The sequence below is a fragment of the Prionailurus viverrinus genome, chromosome D2 (genome assembly GCF_022837055.1).
Source record: "Prionailurus viverrinus isolate Anna chromosome D2, UM_Priviv_1.0, whole genome shotgun sequence".
Classification (NCBI taxonomy): Eukaryota; Metazoa; Chordata; class Mammalia; order Carnivora; family Felidae; genus Prionailurus; species Prionailurus viverrinus.
Window position 1 is genome coordinate 29,931,498 of NC_062571.1, and position 19,847 is coordinate 29,951,344.

The following is a 19,847-nucleotide window of genomic DNA, read 5'->3' on the forward strand; positions in this document are numbered from 1 at the left end:
AGCAGTTCAATTCCAAATACGAGCTGATCCAGCCTAATCAGGTGCAAAGGATTTATGTTTGGAGAAAAGAAGAATCAAATGGATGGAATCAGAACTGTGAAGGGCAGCAGGATGGGCAGTGGGGGAATTTTTCAGAAAAGGGAGTTTTGGGAACAGGTAACCCAAAACAATTTCCTTGGGGATTGCCTTTTTTGTAGGATCTCCTCTTACCCGGAGACTGTTCAGGGGCTATTATGTATGTCAGTTAGGACTAGGTGTAAGTTCATGTTGCAGAAACCCCAAACAAATGGTGGGTTACATACATGAGGGCTTTTCCTCTTAAGTTTTTTTTTAATTTTTTAAAATGTTTTATTTATTTTTGACAGAAAGAGAGACAGAGACAGAGCATGAGCGGGGGAGGGGCAGAGAGAGAGGGAGACACAGAATCGGAAGCAGGCTCCAGGCTCCGAGCTGTCAGCACAGAGACTGACATGGGGCTCCAACTCACAGACCGCGAGATCATGACCTGAGCTGAAGTCAGACGCTCAACTGACTGAGCCATCCAGGCACCCCGAGGGTTTTTCTCTTAAATAAAGGAATTAGATGAACAGTCTAGGGCTGTTACAGTGGTTCCATAGTCATTGATAACCCAGTCTCCTGTCTTCTGCTCTGCCACCTTCAGCACTGGCTTCTTCTCCAGATCCCTTCATGGTCCAGGGTGGCTGATAGTGTAGTCATCACATCTGATTTCAAGCTGCAAGAAGGGCAAATGAGTGAAGTCCTGATGTCAAACTTCTTTCCAGGAACCTTCTTAGGTCTTACCCAAAATCTTGTGCTTGCATTTCATTGGCCAGAACTCAGTTACATGGTGTACTAGCTGAAAAAGAGACTAGGAAGTGTAGTCCTTGGCTGCATATATTGCCTCCTTGAATAAAATCAAGCTCTTTTACAAAGGGAAGAATTAAGTAGTCAGTCAGCAGTATCTGCCACATGAGACTTTCAATAAATATAATAATTTTTTCTACTAAGTTATGTAGTAACACCCTCTATAAATCAAGTCCTGAGTGCTATATGATTCTTTAATCTTTTTTGCCTTCCTTAAGTTTTCTCTTGTGTGTGAGGCTTGTATTCGTAGAGGTATGAATATATATGTTCATGTGCACATGCACACACACACAAGTCCTCTCTATATTTATGTGTCTACAATATTTTCTTACTGGTTTTGACTTCTTTGGTTTTAATCTTTTAGGTTTTGCAATAAAATGTATCGACTCTCTGAATAATCTTGAGGATACAATTTTCTGTTTGTTCCTTCAATTTGCCATCATACAGGAAATAGACATAATTCCTACAGATATTAAAACTGGAAAATAAAGAGAAACTGTCATTTTTAAACACTGTATCTTCAAAGCCTAAATAACTCAGACTTTGAAATTTTCGACCTGAATTCAAGCTGTCTAGAGCAGTGATTCTTCATACTGGCTACACTCTAGATAAAATGTGGAGCTTTTTTTTTTTAATTTTTTTTAACGTTTATTTATTTTTGAGACAGAGAGAGACAGAGCATGAACGGGGGAGGGGCAGAGAGAGAGGGAGACACAGAATCGGAAGCAGGCTCCAGGCTCTGAGCCATCAGCTCAGAGCCCGACACGGGGCTCGAACTCCCGGACCGCGAGATCATGACCTGAGCTGAAGTCAGACGCCCAACCGACTGAGCCACCCAGGCGCCCCATAAATGTGGAGCTTTTAAAAAATATTTATGCCTTCCATCCCGACTAAATCAGAATACCTCCACAGACTATTTTAATGTTCATCCAGTTTGGAAACTACTGACCCAAAGTTGGAAAGTCTGAGTTACAACCTTTTGTCATTCCACCCCACCCCATACACACATCCCACCACACTCAGGAAACAACAATAATTAACATTTAAAGTGAGTAAAATGTCAGACAAATATCAGAATGTACTGGAAAAGCCTATGTTTGGAGGACAAGTGTTTTTTTAAAGCAGTGGTTCTCAGCCCCGGTTTCATATAAGAACCACCTACAGCCTTGCTATTCACAGCACTGGCATCACCTGGGAGCTTGATAGAAATGCAGACTCTCAGGTCCCTCTCCAGCCTTGAATCAGAAGCTGGGTGTGGGGGCAAGGAGGGCAGAATCTGTGTTTCAACAAGCCCTCCAGAGGCTTCTGAGGCTCACTAAAGTTTAAGATAAGAACAACTGACCTACATTTAAAAAGATAATAATAACTAGGCCTGGATCTTTTCCCCGGCCGATTGACCCTCTGAGCAATGGTGTCTAAATCACTGAGGTTTGTTTGTCTCTTGGTGATTCTCTTGGTGATTCTCCCAGCTTGGTTGCCACTGGTAAAAACACAGCTAAAAGCCAATTGCAGAGACATATTTACTCAGAATTAGTTAATCCTAATCAGTGATGTGCTGGCAAATGTTTTAACAACGGATGAAGACGGGAAAGCCCTGATTTCTAGCGTTTGCCAATTCTCTCCCACCATGTTCTATTTCAGGCTGCTAAAGCAAGGTCATTGAACTGGGAATTGGAATGAGATGTGCACAATCTGCTCTCCAGAATAATCAAGAGCCAGCTCCGTCCAGCACACACTGCCTGAAATTTTTGTTGCCAAAATTGCTTTCAAAAGTACTTGATACAGTATCCCAAGTTTTTTGTTGTTGTTGTTGTTTAGTCATTAAGCCTTTTTATCTCAGCAGTTCAAAACCCCTAAGAAATTCTTTTGTATCCCAGAAACCACAACACGAAGCATTCTTACAAATCTGAAACTCTCATCTTCATTCTTAAGAATCTTGAAATTGATACATATAGTTCAGAAACTAAAGAATAGCCATCATTTATTGGTTACTTCTATGTTTTAGGTGCTTTATCAATTCTCACAACAATGTGGAGATATTACTTATTCCTGTTTTATTTATGAGGGAATCGGGGTCAGAAAAAATGTAGAAACTCCCCAAAGCCACACAGATAATGAGTGGCAGAGACAGGATTAGGACCTAAGTCTGTCTGCAGAAACCATATTCTTGAGCATTGTGTTTAAATTATTTTGTGGCAAAGAGAAGATATTTACAGGTAACCCAAGAGAGCTGATAGATCTGCTTGGGTACAAGAAAGCTTGATGTCAGCTTGAAAGCTAATAAAAGAAAGCTTGGGTATAAACCTGACTTCAGAAATCCTCATTAGCAACAACAAAAGAGCAGCTGAGCATATAGCAATTATGACAGGTTGTTACTCTGAATTAGAGATGTTACTCAGGATTTTAGAACTAGTAGCCATTGTAATTAATTTTCCCTTCCTTTATTCTTTCATTGAACTTTGTACCTTCATTATTAAAGCAGTAGATAAGTTCCACATGTTATCTGTAAATAACCAGTGGTTATTTACGTTATATGTATGTAGAGTAAGATTTTTGAGCCCTGAATAGCTCATACTATCTTGGGCATATTTATATCTCCTAAAGTGCCTAGCAAAGTAAACACAGAAAATTCAATAAACATTCATTGAATAATGGAATTGACACCTGATGTAATGAATAAGCTAATCCAAATAGCTATTTTAAATCCCTTCTGAAACAAGACCTTAAATAAAATGAGAAAAAGAAACCCCGTTCAAACAAAAAGAGACATTATTCTCAAATGAATTCTTCCCAAAACATAGATAATCAAAACAATTTGACAGTGTATCTCACATATCATTATGTTTAAGGTTTGTGGCCCTCTATAACCCAATATACTGAATTGAATGATAAAGGCTAACATGCCATTGGAAGTCTTATTTAAAGTGAAAAGCTGGGGGAACCTGGGTGGCCAAGTTGGTTAAGCATCTGACTTCAGCTCAGGTCATGATCTCATAGCTCATGGGTTCGAGACCCACCTTGGGCTCTGCACTGACAGCTCAGAGCCCCAAGCCCGCTTTGGATCTGCCCCTCTCCTGATCATGCTCCATCTCTCAACAATAAATAAATGTTAAAAAAATTTTTTTAGTAAATAAAGTGAAAATCTGGTTCTTAGTTTTTATTCAATGGGAACAAAAAGAAAATAAGAATCAATCAATACCAAATGCCTTCCTGCCCCTTTTATCATCATCATCTTTCTAAGATTACTTACTTGTCAGATACTACTTTTTCTATTTCTGTAACCACAATAAAATATTTCTGCAATATCATAAGGCTAAACTTTACTTAGACTACTCTATGCAGAGATGTCCTGAAAACCATATAGCATTATCTTCAGACTGTAGCAATCACAGAATGTGACCTGACAAATATGATATCTATTAAAAATGTAAAGATTTTTGTATTTTCATGCCATTGGGAAAATTAACACTAACAGAAACAATATTAATTGTATATATTTTATATTTTCTAAGGATAATCTAACAAAGATATTTCTGCTTCTCTTGATTGCCTGAATCATCTATGATGAAACGGAAAGGTTTAATTAATTTTTAATTATATTGCTTTATTCTCTCAGCTTATATACTCACTTATAAAAAGGAGAGAGAGAAGTTACCGTGCCAAGTGACTAATGCTTCTGCATTCTTAGTTTAACTCAAAACAAGAATTTTCATAGATGAACAAAGGATTGCACAGTATGTAGCATCTAACAGCAGATGGGACTCTGTTTTGTGAAGTTACTTTTCCATATATCGTGTATCAGAAATGTTAATGAAAAGAAGGAAAAAGGTCTTAAACTCCAATAATTAAAAAAAAAACAAGGTTTGGAGAACCTCCTGCTTCAACTTTATTGCTGTTGGTATTGACTTTCCTCATGGTAGGAAAATACAGAACCTTTCATTTTTAATAGATCTCATGTTCACCAGATCACCTTCTATGTTCCAGAACATAGAACATAAAATCCGAAGAACATAAAATCATGGTGGACTTGGGACACCAAAGTCTCCTTTGTGGATTTTCCTATGGTTACTCACTCGAGAGTCAATTCTTCTTTTTTTTTTTTTTAATTTTTTTTCAACGTTTATTTATTTTTGGGACAGAGAGAGACAGAGCATGAATGGGGGAGGGGCAGAGAGAGAGGGAGACAGAGAATCGGAAACAGGCTCCAGGCTCCGAGCCATCAGCCCAGAGCCCGACGCGGGGCTCGAACTCACGGACCGCGAGATCATGACCTGGCTGAAGTCGGACGCTTAACCGACTGCGCCACCCAGGCACCCGGAGAGTCAATTCTTCTAACCAGCAGTTTAGCAGTCCTGATGGCTCTATGCATATACAATTTTTAGAGATTTTCATTTTCCGTTTTTTTCTTAAAAAATAATTAACCATTTTGTTAAGATAGACTAAATAGACCGTGAGACCTAAGTCAAATCATATAATGTTTCTGTGACTCAGCTTCCTATAAAAGAAGAAAGTAGACCCGGCTTGATCTTCTTTGTCCTCTTAGGAACAAGAAAAGGCTAAGGCAATGTTTATTTTTAGGGTGGCCATATAATCTACTGTTAAAACCATGCTATTTTTGAGGGTAAAAGAACACTATTAATGATTATGCCAGGAAAACAGGCATAAACCAAGGCTGCCCAGGATGTATCAGGTCATATGGTCACCTTATCTATGATGCTTTGTTGTCAAGAGAGGATGAGAAACACCAAGACACATCCTGTGGCTTTATTAAGGTTTGTTTTAAAATGAGGCAAAATGAAGAATACAACACATTCAGTTACTTACATCAGTGTGTAGCTCACTGTCTTCTGTCCCAAAGCTGAGATACAGCCTGCTCCTATCAGAAGTTTAGGCACTCCTAACAGAGGACCATTGTTTCTATTTCTTTTTTCTGATTTGTAAGCATTCTAAAATTGGACTGCTATGTTGCAGGGTCACAACACAGAGATTACAATGTGAATGAAGCCTTTTGGAGTTGTGCATTGTGGTGGTTCTTTCCCTTCTTAGAATAAAACAGATTTAGAAAGGAGAAACAACTCGCAAGGAATTGATTAGCTTATTTCTGGCAACTCTGGTTCTGAATCAGCATAAAGTTGTAAACAGCCTGTCTGTGCATTTTCTGATGGGTGAAGCCGATGGTGACAGATTTCCCTTCTCTTTCCCTATTCTTGTGTGCAGTGATTCCAGCCAGCTACAACAGCTTCACAACCAAGTCTTACTGGAACAACAGCAGTTGCAAAACCCATCTCCTTCATCTCCTAAGGAGTTTCCTTTCAACATGAGTGTTTTGAACTCCACTGCTTCCCCGGCGGTGACAATGTCCAGCAAGCAGGTGAAGCCCCCTTCATCACAGACTTTCAGCTTGGCCCGGCCAAAGCATTTCTTCCCCTCTACAAATACCACCGCAGCAACTGTGTCCCCTTCCAGCTCTCCAGTGTTCACCCTGAGCAGCACTCCTCAAACCATTCAGAGGACAGTGAGCAAAGAAAGCCTCTTAGTTTCTCACCCCTCCGTGCAAACCAAACCTCTAGGAGGAGTTTCCATCCAAAACGAGCCACCCCCTCCAGCTCCAATAGAGCCAGCACAGCCGCCACTCATATTTGCCATCTCCAGTGGAAACCAGTTTCAGCCCCGCTGTGTTTCCCCAGCTCCTGTCTCTCCCACCAGCCGGATTCAGAACCCAGTGGCTTTCCTCAGCTCCGTTCTGCCTTCTCTCCCTGCCATCCCACCCACCAATGCCATGGGGCTGCCTAGAAGTGCACCATCCGTGTAAGTGTCGTTAAGGTTTCTGATGTAAACGATGTCACTAAAGAAAGGATTTATGCATACAATAGCTTGGTCTGGGACAGGACTCTCATTTAGTGGATTCCCAGATAATCCTATCTCTTAGACACTAAATGGATATTGAACACCTTAGAACAAAGGGCATGATTACTTTAAATAATTTTTAACAATTTAAGTATGGAAAACACCTCTACAAACACAGATTCTCTGTGCAGTGCTCAACTTTTGTACACAAGATGCCCTCCATAAGTGCCTGATGACTCCTAGTGTCTGATTGCCATTTCAGCCACTCTGATATCTAGGCTTTTGGACACAGGCCAGGGTTTTTCATGGGTATGTCTGGTGTGAATTTATTTTACAGGCCATCGCAGGGACTAATGAAGAAAAATACAAAGTCTCCCCAACCACTGAATGATGATTACATTCGTGAAACTAAGAATGCAGTGATTCTGGACTTGGGGAAAAAAATGAATTTCAATGATGTCAGATCACACCAGCAGGTAAGATTGTCGGGCTCAAATGGTTTATTGGAATTTCATCATAAGAAATATAATTTCACTTAATTCAGTCCTTGGATGGTCAGGTCACCAGACCTCAGTGAGGCTGACCCTGCAGTCTTAGAAGGTAGAGCATCGGTTAACCAATGGTCATATAGGAAAGTCATCCACATAGTTCTATAGTTCTTGATTACCCCAGTAGTTAACTCAATTTAACTGTTTATATGTGTTTATGTAGAATGGAATATGTCAAAGAAGGAGAGAGACTAGATAGTCTGTTGGCCATGCCAGCAATCCTTAGCTCAGTATTGGCAAATACCATCACATCTTTGAAATATTTCAATATATAAGATGATCTAGACTTAAAAGAGCTCTGGAACTTCATGGTGTCCTTTATCGGACTCCTACAGTCTAATGTGCTAGAGGTCTGCTCACCCGTTCCCCTCATTCTTCACATTAGGTTGAATCATGTGAAATAGACATTAGTCAATATCCTGTAGTTCAACCCGTACAACTCCTTGCTTACTAGTAAGTGCTCACACTGAAGGAGCAAAAGGAAAGCCATAGGTGAGCATCAGATAAAACAACAATAGACTATTTTGTTACCTGAGCCATTTATTTTTATATTTTATATCATGGTTAATTTTTAAATGTAGGTTTATATTTTAATAACCTAATTCTTGGTTTATTTCCCAAGGTGGGAACTAATCAAATCTATTTTGAAATATAACATAAGATTTCAGTCAAAACTATATGCCAAATATTGTGGAATTTGTGGCATAAGTGATCCCTGGAAACAAGGCTCCAGATTTCCCCGACCATATGCTGTTTTCTTTAGTGTTTCTGTCTTTTACCTCTAGTGGAGCCGTGGATATACAGTATTTTACAATTGTGCTATATGTTGGGCAATTTTTACTAAGTAGATTCTCTTGAAAATGTACTGCTTAGGGGCGCCTGGGTGGCGCAGTCGATTAAGCGTCCGACTTCAGCCAGGTCACGATCTCGCGGTCCGTGGGTTCGAGCCCCGCGTCGGGCTCTGGGCTGATGGCTCAGAGCCTGGAGCCTGTTTCCGATTCTGTGTCTCCCTCTCTCTGCCCCTCCCCTGTTCATGCTCTGTCTCTCTCTGTCCCAAAAATTAAAAAAAAAAAAAAAAACAAGTTGGAAAATGTACTGCTTAAAATCCTTTTAAAATTGACTTTAAACTATTGAATTGAAGAAGAATATTTAAGTTTGTTATAATTGAGTATGCTTCTCACATATTATTCCGCCGAACTACATATGTTTCTGGGAAGCAACTATTCTTCTCTTCCATCTTCTAGATGGAGAAACGGAGGCACAGTTGTCAAATTGTCAGTGGCAGAACTAGAACTAGAGCCCTAGTCTCCAGGACATGTCACATTTTCCCTGAAACTCTGCAACCTTTTTCAGTTTTATGACAATTACCTTTAAGTCTCATAAATGTTGCTCTGTCTGACACAGATTTGCTTTCCTATAATACTGTCATCACATTTGGGTTGTTAATCCTTCGAAGTGTCACTGAAATCAGAGCTGTGTTCAGCCTATGTCTTTTACAACTCAGGGAGCAATTAGAACCCTGTAAAAATGATAACAGGCCAGCACACAACCTGTTTGATTTTACTTTTTTAGTTACTCTGTAGGTAGATCCATGCTAATCCACCACCCAACTCATGGCAAAGTAGGTTTTTCTCCTAATTACCTGAAATGTAAGTAACGTGTAAATACAAACTTCTACGAGTTGAGTGTCATAAACCCAACAGAACTCATTATTAAACTTCCATCATGAAATAACCTCAGGGCTAATAGCAGAAATGGTTTCAAAAAGCATCTTACTACTGAATGTCTGTGACATGCATCAGTGTTCTCCTGAGAATCATTACTCTGAGAATTGCTTTGGTGGTTTAGTTACAGAATTGGTCCTAGACTGAGTTCTATGCCATGGATAAGAAAACCAAGCTGCATAAATGCAGCTAAATGTTCATATTTATTAAAATGTTTAGCTTTCTAAACTGACAGTGAATTTTCAGGAAACTAAGGTTCTAAGATGGAAAGCTTGCATTAGGTTGGTAGATTTTGATTCACAGCAAGTTTTGGAGAATAAAATGACGACCACTTTATAATACTGTCATTTTTGCCTTGGGAAATGATGGTGAAGATGTGAATATTGTCTGCAAAGTACCGTGGCCTGCTGGCTAGGGTTAAGAAAATATACTTAGGAAGGTGGAAACCAATCATCAACAAACACTTGCATATTGATAGCCATCTATATCCACAGTCTGGGGACCCGTAATCAAAATGATCAGTTTTTCTCCTTCCCATATTAGCCTACATATATGAGGGGGGAAGCAAATGATTTCTTCTGAAGCATATGCGTTTGTTTTATTTTGCTTTGAAAACTTTTAGGTCCAGAAATCTGGACTCTCAGGCCCTACTTTATTCCTAGCAAATGAAGAATAGCAAGTATTTGTGTGGTCTAGAATTATCACATTAGGCTGAGCATGAAAATACATCTTAAGTCCTAAACAATGAATACTGACTACAATTTCTTCCCCAGAACACGAACTTCTAAATTAATGTTTTAGAAAATGGGTTCTCTTTGACATATCCATGACCTTGTATTTCTCTTTGTAATATTTCAGTATTTACCTTCTTACTCATTTTATATAACATTTGTAAATAGCAATTAACATTTGCTGGTTGATTCCTAGAACACCGCATGATACAAAGGTGTCATCCTTTCCGATGTTCATATTTATTAAAATGTTTAGCTTTCTAAACTGACAGTGAATTTTCTTTGAGTTGAGGGTAGGCCAAGAAAGGTGCCCAAGTTCTAGATTTTAGGCTGCATCATTCCTTACTTTGAAGAGTGTCATTCACCACCAGTGGATCTTCAGTGGACATCAATAAAACTTAAATGGTTTTGGCGCCTGGGTGGCGCAGTCGGTTAAGCGTCCGACTTCAGCCAGGTCACGATCTCGCGGTCCGTGAGTTCGAGCCCCGCGTTGGGCTCTGGGCTGATGGCTCAGAGCCTGGAGCCTGTTTCCGATTCTGTGTCTCCCTCTCTCTCTGCCCCTCCCCCATTCATGCTCTGTCTCTCTCTGTCCCAAAAAATTAAATAAACATTGAAAAAAAAAATTTTTTTTTAAATAAAAAAAAATAAAATAAAATAAAATAAAAAAACTTAAATGGTTTAGGTTAGCAAGGTGAATCTGAGAGGTCAAAGGAACCCAGGATCATAAAATGTAATAATGAAAGTTTCATGACCTTAATTCACACATGACTTAACATGATTTTATGCACCCAGTAAATATTTGGTGATTGTTAATTTCTAAACACACACTCGTGCACAAGTGCTCACACACACGCGCGCACACACACGCACACAAACACACACACACACTCTCTCTCTCTCTCTCTCTCTCAATGTCTTATTTCAACTTTCCTCCTTGACCTCATTCTGTGGAAACCTTCCCATCTCTTTTTTCTGCTCCTTTCTCTTTAAAACTGTCTGTGGTTGCCAGATCCTGCAATGTATGACAAAAGAAAAAATAAGTTCCTAATTCTTGCTATGCTTTTTGTTCATCGAATCTCCTTCTTCTCTAAGCTGCTTAGTCATTTCTTCTGTTTAAACCATACCTCTTTCATCTCTTTCTATGAATTCTTTATGAAAATCCCTATTTTGTGACTCTTGCTATCCATTCCTTTTCTAATAAGAATTCCACACAGCCATTGACCTCAGGTTGCTTACCTTGAGCATAATAGGACCCTGGGCTAGTGAAGTGTCCGTGGTCATCTGCCAAGGACCCATCCAGGATGCACCAGTCACAGTCTCCCTGGGAGCTGGGGTTCATAGATGTCTTAATCATTGCTGCATCCCTGTTATGTCTGGCACAGACATAGTTATGGGATTTACATTAGTTTCAGATAAGATAATGAAACTTTTGACCATATAGAAAATTTTGGATTTGTTGCCTATCCATGGAAAGTAACTCACTTGACTATATAGATTCTGATTATGCCTAATTGTGGATACTACCCTATGATAATAATCCATGTCAATCAATGGATTAAAAAGATGAAAACAGTGGTGCCTGGGTGGTTCAGTCGGTTGGGCACCTGACTTCAGCACAGGTCATGATCTCACAGTTTGCGGGTTTGAGCCCCTCGTCGGGCTCTGTGCTGACAGCTCGGAGCTTGGAGCCTGCTTCAGATTCTGTGTCTCCCTCTCTCTCTGCCCCTCCCCTGCTCATTCTCTGTCTCTCTCTCTCTCTCTCCCTCCCTCAAAAACAAACATTAAAAACTTTAGTAAAAAAGATGAAAACACTGAAATTAAACTCTGGTGTTAACTGAATGTTAGCTTCACACAAAAAAATATTTTCTCCTTTGAACACAGACATAACTTAAAGCAGCTAATGCAGAAACTGCTGCTTTTACTCACAAAGAGAAAACTCAAGGGAAAATGGAGAAAGCAACATAAATTCAGCCCTGGAAATTCAAAGCGTGCATCTACCAGCAGTACAGTCGTTGTGCAGACAGTGCAGGAAGTACCTAAATGTAACTAAAACATATTGCTTTTGTTTGCAAATTTCTTTTTTTTTTTTTAATGTTTATTTATTTTTGAGAGAGAGAGAGATAGAGCATGAGCAGGGGAGGGTCAGAGAAAGAGGGAGACACAGAATGGGAAGCAGTCTCCAGGCTCCGAGCTGTCAGCACAGAGCCCGACGCGGGGCTCAAATTCACAAGCTGTGAGATCATGACCTGAGCTGAAGTCGGACGCTCAACCGACTGAGCCACTCAGGCGCCCCTGTTTACAAATCTGAGTCCCGTCAGTCATAACGTGGAATGACAACCTTGATTTATGTGTGATAGGGGTAGTTGGGATACCAATTCTTGGTTGCAAAGCACTACAAAAAGACGTCAATTTCTGCTTTGGGGGTCGTATTCTTTGATACCATCTCAGATGTAAAGATTCGGTGCTTTAGCAACAAGCCACTTACCCCTGCCACACAGCTGCATGGTTTCCTTATTCCTGTTTCTGATTTCCCAAATATTTTGTGAAATCTTTCATGGAAACCCTTGACCTACAGTATTCTTAGTTTGTTGCTCATTGTTAATTTATACATTTTATACCTGGTACATTAAGCAAATATGTCTAAAAAGAATTTTTTTTTCTCCCAGTATCCCTTTACATTTATTCAATGGGACAGACTATTTCTTCTCCTGCTCCTGGCAATCTCAAATATAAGGCAATCTCAAAAGCAGTTTTGACTACATTTAGTTCCTATAAGCTTCTATGGTTACTTTGTTGCAAAATACAATCTTGATCTAGTAGTACAATATTCCCAGCCTACAGTTACCACTCCAATCCTTATTCAAAAATTAGAACCCACACACAAACACCCCCATCCATACCCCACACCCAGGGACTATTACAAATGGTGAATCCAAAGACAGGAAGGGAAGTGTGGCCAACTTCTTCTCTTTTTTGCTCTCTCTTCCCCCACTTTACCAACTGCTGTCCCTGACTCCTTTACCCAGCCATGGAGAGACAAAAGTTGACCCCACAGTGGCTTTGTCTTGTATGTGGCCCACGCGTGTGTGACGGGAACCATCACAGGTCCTCCGCCTTGACACAATGCAGGAGTGAAGGTTACTCAGCCTTCAGCTTGCCCACTGACAAAAAGCTGCCTCACTCCTCACTCTGGCGCTTTTAGGCAGGAATCAGATACTAACCCACTGTAAAAAACAACAACAACAACAACAACAACAACAACAAAGCAAGCTCTCCAAATGGGTCCATTTAGCCTCCCTCGCTGAGCTTGAAATGAAGGCAGGAACCCTTGGGCTGGAGGTGGGGGTAGGAGATGCAGAGACAGCCCTCTCCAAAGACCTCTCCCTGGATCTTCTCCCTCCTCACTCCTTTGTATCTCCATGGTGGTGAAAAGTTTCAGACATCTAACCTGTCTGTAAGCACCTGCTTTGAAATTTCTGGAGAATAGTTTGTCTGCCAATCCACTTGTTTTCTGACATCTAGCCCATCTTAGTGCCTCAATAAAAACTTCCAGTTAAGATCTAGTTGCGACAGTATCCTCAGTACCTAGTTATGAGTAGTATTTTTTAAATAACTCATTGAGTGTTGTTTTCATGACCTCTCAATTAGCAGTGTTGACAAAATAATAAATATATAACCAATGTGAATACATTTATAGTAAAACAAAATATGCATATTTTAGTCATATTGCCTCTGTAGTTCCTTGGATCAAATCCATTGAAACACTTATAAATTCCACAAAATCAGGCCCCAACTTGGTAAAATCAAGTTTGGAATACATAGAGACAATGTGGTATTTATATTCTCAGTCAGACACTTAGGCCTCATATATACCATCCATTGTGTTCCTGAATGTTAGGTATAATCATAATTTACCACCATGTACAATAACACTTCTTTGGGAAAATTACTTCATACTTTCAAAATAAAATTTCAAGAATTCATCTCTCCCCATAGTAAATAACTCTGACAATATATTTAGCCAGGAAGTTACCAGCCCTTACAGCTCAGGCAGTAGAGGCTTCAGAGAAGGTTCTTTAGCTTACAGCAAGGACTTCATTAAAACAATGGCTAGGGGCACCTGGGTGGCTCAGTTGGTTAAGTGTCCGACTCTTGATCGTAGCTCAGGTCTTGATCTCAGGGTGGTGAGTTCACACCCTGTGTTGGACTCCATGCTGGGCTTAGGGAAAGAAAAAAAGAAAGAAAGAAAAAATGGCTAGAGGTGATATGGAATGGACTGGAATTTGGGGACTTAGTGAAATAAGATGAGAAGCCTTAGAAGGTTAAGACCTTCTTTAATAAAAGAACATGAAGTCTTGCCACCTTCACAAAAACTCTAGGGTTTTCTGAACCCTAGCATCTGTGTGTGTATGAGGTTTGAGATCTGTTTAAATGTAATTTTTAAAATAATAAAGCTCAGGACACCTGGATGGGTCAGTCAGTTAAGTGTCTGACTCGATTTTGGCTCTGTTCATGATCTCTCGGTTCTTGAGATCAAGCCCAGCGTCAGGCTCTGCATTGACAGTGCAGAGCCAACGTGGGATTCTCTCTCCGTCTTTTTCTACCCCTCCCCATTCATGCACACATTCACACTCACTCTCTCTCTTTTTCAAAATAAGTAAATAAAACATTTTTTTAAAAAATAAATAAAATAATAAAAAGCTTCTGTTTAACACCTCACTTTACCTCATATAGTAATCGAATAAAATGAGTCATTGGTTTTAGTCCTAAATATCCTAGAAAATAAACAGATTTACTAAAAAGGAAAATAACATATATTTGGAAGCATAAATGCAATTCAACAAAGAAGAAATACGTATTCTTCATGTGATTTTTAAATTGGCAAGACTAAGAAATATTTCAAATTGGGGGATCACTTAATATATTTATGGAAAATATAGTCATTGTGAAGTATTAGGTTGAATCATATAAAATTCTACATGTTGACCTACAAAAATGTCAGTTTCATATAGTTCAACCTAATAGATAGTTGAAAGCTTTAATTACTAACTTTCTAAAAGTTCCTATAATGTAGAAAATAGTCTAATACTGTTAAACCAGGTTTCTTAATACTTTTTAAACTAGGGTTCAAGTAAATAGAAGTGAACAATTTTTTACTTTAACTGGTTTGAACTATCTGATTGAAAATTAATAAGCTTAACTGGAGATTAATCATTTTCTCTATCTTGAAAGAGCTGTGGATTTGTTTTGCTTACTCAGGGTGAGATGTGGCTGGGAGAGGATTTAAAATTTGTTTCAAGAAATTGAAACCAAGAAACATTTGATTCTGTGTTTTTCCTAAGTTCCAATTCTACACAAATTCAGGTGATAATATGTATAAGACAATAATAAAATAACATGAGTAATGTGATTTAATAGCTTGAGAATACACCTTATGGGTCCTGAACTCAATTACTCTAACACTAAGGACAGATGTACATCAGCCATGTGCTTCCATATTCTATTTCAGGAGCATCCTACTGCCATCTCCAAGGAGCTCACCTAAATTACAAAATTATGGTTAATTAGAGTCATGAGCTTAACAAAAGGTCTCACTTTCAACACAAGCCCTGGCTCTGGATTCCTCAAAGATGCATAAATGGAACAAGCGATTGCCCCCCTCCCATGTCATTCACGTATTCACTCATTCTTCATATACTCATTGAGCACGTGCCATGAGGCAGACCACTATTCCAGGTGCTGCTGATACAGTGAGAAGCAAGATAAACAAGATCTCTGCTCTTGTGGGGCTAACATTCTAATCCTTAGAGATATTTAATCACTCAATCAACAAACAAACAAGAAATATACTAGATAGCAACCAGTACTGTGTAGAGAATTAGAATGGGGAGTTAATTTAGATGAAGTGGACTGGGAAGGCTGCTTTAGGGAAGTGACATTTAAGCTTCATCAAATAAGGCAGAGAGAGGGAGTGACAGGAATTCAGGACAAGTCCTAGATTTAGGGTTTAACTTGGTACACTCAAAATGTAGTCTGAGGACCCGTGACAGTCTGCAAGCTATCACTTCTCCACCTTAACATAAGAACAGGAACTGAGTGTAACCATCAAGAAATTTTTATAGCGGGCGCCTGGGTGGCTCAGTTGAGCACCCAACTCTTGATTTGGGCTCAAGTCATGATCTCATAGTTCGTGAGCTTGAGCCCTGCATTGGGAAGGAGTCAGCGCTGACACTGTCAGTGCAGAACCTGCTTGGGATTCTCTCTCTCTCTGTCTCTCTCTGTCCCTCACCCACTCATGCTCTCTTTCTCAAAATAAATAAACTTTTAAAAAATTTTTAGGGGTGCCTGGGTGGCTCAGTCGGTTGGGCGTCCGACTTCCACTCAGGTCATGATCTTATGGTCCGTGGGTTCGAGCCCCTCGTCGGGCTCTGTGCTGACAGCTCAGAGCCTAGAGCCTGCTTTGGATTCTGCGTCTCCCTCTCTCTCTCCCCCTCCCCCGCTCAAGCTCTGTCTCTGTCTCTCTCAAAAGTAAATAAACATTGGGGCGCCTGGGTGGCGCAGTCGGTTAAGCTTCCGACTTCAGCCAGGTCACGATCTCGCGGTCCAGGAGTTCGAGCCCTGCGTCAGGCTCTGGGCTGATGGCTCAGAGCCTGGAGCCTGTTTCAGATTCTGCGTCTCCCTCTCTCTCTGCCCCTCCCCCGTTCATGCTCTGTCTCTCTCTGTCCCAAAAATAAATAAACGTTGAAAAAAAAAATTTTTTTTTAAATAATAATAAAAAAAGTAAATAAACATTAAAAAAATTGTTTTAATTTAAAGGAAATTTTTATAGCAATTTGGAAGAGAAATTTTATATCTATTGAATATAATAATTTTGTACACGTCTTAAATTTCATTTTGCTAGTAATTCATTTTTATTTTACTTTATAAAACTACACACCAGAAATTTTTAAAAACCTGACTTTCACCAAAGACAGTGTGAGAAACACTGCTTAACTACTTAACTAAATAGATTAATAGTGGCACCATTTCCTGAGATGGGAAAGAGTAGGGTAGGTGCATCTCTGGGAGACAGAAATCAAGTGTCTGGATCATGCTAAGTTTGAGATGCCCATTGGGCACCCAAGCCATGATATAGAATCAATCACTGGGTATATGACTGTCATGATGTAGAGCAGATCATCAAGTATATGAGTTCTGGGGAAAGACCAGACTTAAAGATATGGATTTGAAGTCATCAGCATACAGAAGGTATCTGAAGCTGTGAGATAAGATGAAACCACCTACCTAGGATTAGGAGCTAGCAAAAAGACTGATAAGGAGCAGCAAAAGAAAGAGAAGAGAAACCAATATGATGTTGTGAAAACCAACAGAAGAAAATGTCTCAAAAAGGAGAAAGTAGCCATCTTTGTCTAATGCTGCTGAGAGATCAGGTAAGGTAAGAACAGATAAGTGACAACTGGATTTTGCAAATTTGGAGACCCTGACAATAGTAATCTCAGTGGAACAATGAGAACATAAGGCTAATTGGAGTACATTAGCAAAAGAGTGGGTGACAAGGAAATGATCCCATAACAATAGAAAATTATTTCAAGTAGTTTTGTTGTGGTGGGAGTAGAGAGATGCAATGAAGATGGATATGGTGTCAAGGGAGATTTATTCAAGACAGGTTTCAGGAAGTATGCAGATGGGAATGTCCAGTAGAGACAGGAAGTTGGTGATGCAGGCGTACATCAGAATGCAGTTCAGAATAGTTTTGCCATATTATCAAATAGGAAGTTCTACATATTGAAATAGACATTAATAGTAGTAATGGAAATTACATTCCATCTTCATTTCTCTACAGGATGCTACTGGGGCTCCATACTCAAGGTGAGGAATCAGGATTCACTCAGGCAGTTTGGGATTATAGTAGAGACATTGGCATCTCCTTTAGTGCTCCATGGTGAGGCACCGGAAATGGAACATGCCCGGTTTATTGGGTTTCCATGATATAAATCTGAATCTTAAAAAGTTCCATCCGTAAATTATACTGATAAATATCTTCTTTCTCACCCATAGAACTTAAATTTAAACATATTTGCCATTTTGACAGGAGTACAAAATTTCAAGCTTTGAGCAGAGGCTGATGAATGAAATAGAGTTTCGCTTGGAACGTACCCCTGTTGATGAATCAGATGATGAAATCCAACATGATGAGATCCCCACGGGCAAGTGTATAGCTCCCATCTTTGACAAAAGACTCAAGCATTTCCGTGTTACAGAAGGCTCTCCAGTGACATTCACCTGCAAAATTGTTGGGATACCTGTTCCAAAGGTAGGGGAAGATGATCAGCCAGTTGGCCAACAAACAGCACAGAACTGTAGACAGTGCCTTTGAGAAAATCCTATCAGATTCTAGGGATGTATCTACAGAGGGAATAAAAATCAATACCAGAAAATTAACAAGGCCCAGATAATTTAACTAAAAAGAGATAGTCAGGGATAGGATCGTTAAATAATTAGGCCAAAAATAAATCTGATTTATAAGTAAGTTAGAATTTTAATAAAAGTTTAAAATAAACTTCTTAGTCATAATCCTCCATTTTGGGTTATTGATTCCCTCAACCACCAAACTCACCAAATTGATGTTTTTCTTTTTTTTCTTTTTCCTTTTTTTTTTTTTTTTTTTTAGCATTTATCGAATACCCACAAAGTGCCTGTTGTTGCACAAAGTGAACTATATTTGTATCATTACTATTAGGTGGGTAAATGCTGAAAATGTCATATCGTTATCACTGGCTGCTGAAAAATCTTACGAGTCACCAGATTTTTTTGGCAATCATCTGAAAGAAGGATTTACACCCGGTGTGGCTGTGGTAGGGGATCTCTCCACTCTACTTTCACAAACATTAGCATGCTGTTATCATGTATGGTTAGGTAACCAGGAAATGTAGAGGAGAACAGCTGCAATCAGTACTTTAACCCTCCTGTCTTTGAGAGATCTCCTTGATACATGCAGAACCCAACATGAAAAAGATACTTATTTAAATTTTAGCCAGATGAGAAATTTAACAAGTGAATCCTGGCCTCATTCCACTTGGTATGATAAACCATACTAACCTTTCAAGTAAGGTAAGCTACTGTAGACCCTGAGATCTGAAACTGCAGAAGACTTGAGCTTGTAAATAGGACAATGGGGAAAAATTCAGCCTCCTGGTTTTCATTCTTTTGCCTCTGGAGACATGTCTGGTCCTTGGGGTGGCTTTTTAAGCAATTATGAAATACGATAAAAAGAGCCAAAAGCTTGATCTCAATCCTAAGTTATACAGAATTTTGACCTAAGTGCTGTATATGTACAAATTCAGCAGTATATTATACAGTCATTTGAATATATTTTATAATTTTTTTCTAAGTGCTTTATAAGAGATGGGTCACTTGTAGAGATGGCAATCTGCCCTTTCCTCACCCTACTTCCTACTTTAAAAGATGTACAGAACAGTGTAGATTCTCCTTGATTATCTTTCATTGCAGGTTTACTGGTTCAAAGATGGGAAGCAGATTTCAAAGAGAAATGAGCACTGCAAAATGAGGCGAGAAGGAGATGGGACCTGCTCTCTGCACATTGACTCCACCACCAGTGACGACGATGGCAACTACACTATCATGGCTGCCAATCCCCAGGTGCAGAAGCAGGGTCCTGCGCTGTGCCGCACTCTGAGGAAGGAGCAGTTGATGTCATTGAGAAGTGCGAGTTACTAAGCATTGCTGAGGAAAATAAATAGAAGCATTGTGATTGTGTGTAACTAGAGCACAGTATCACAGCTTAAAATGACCACTGATGGGTCATTCAACCCTTCAGACTTTGTCAAAGGACATTAGTAGTATCTGTTCGCTGTGTCCCAGATGTATTGGGCTAAATCTTGTGCTTATCAACTCATTGATTCTCTTGAAAAGTCTATAAATCATTCTATCAAAAGATTTGTTTTGTTCTTTAGAGAACAAGAAAATTACTCCAAAAAGGCTTGTAAATATTCCTCAAATCCATAATGTCTTTTTTTTTTTTTTTTGGTAAAAGTTGGAAAGCCATAATCTTTCACTTTCCTTTTCTGAATGAGATCAAGGATAAAGACTTAAAATTCCCTTAAGAGATATGG

General features: G+C 39.4%; 1 protein-coding gene across 2 annotated transcripts in view; it reads left to right on the plus strand.

Annotated features, from left to right (window-relative positions):
• The window catches only part of MYPN (myopalladin), a 76,753-nt gene that overhangs the window by 41,311 nt on the left and 15,595 nt on the right, over positions 1 to 19,847 (plus strand). For both annotated transcript variants that reach the window (XM_047825703.1, XM_047825704.1), the window contains exons 10-13: positions 6,082 to 6,672; positions 7,049 to 7,187; positions 17,807 to 18,028; positions 19,225 to 19,374. In XM_047825703.1, the coding sequence (XP_047681659.1) occupies positions 6,082 to 6,672; positions 7,049 to 7,187; positions 17,807 to 18,028; positions 19,225 to 19,374 (1,102 nt within the window). The remainder of the gene's footprint in view (positions 1 to 6,081; positions 6,673 to 7,048; positions 7,188 to 17,806; positions 18,029 to 19,224; positions 19,375 to 19,847) is intronic.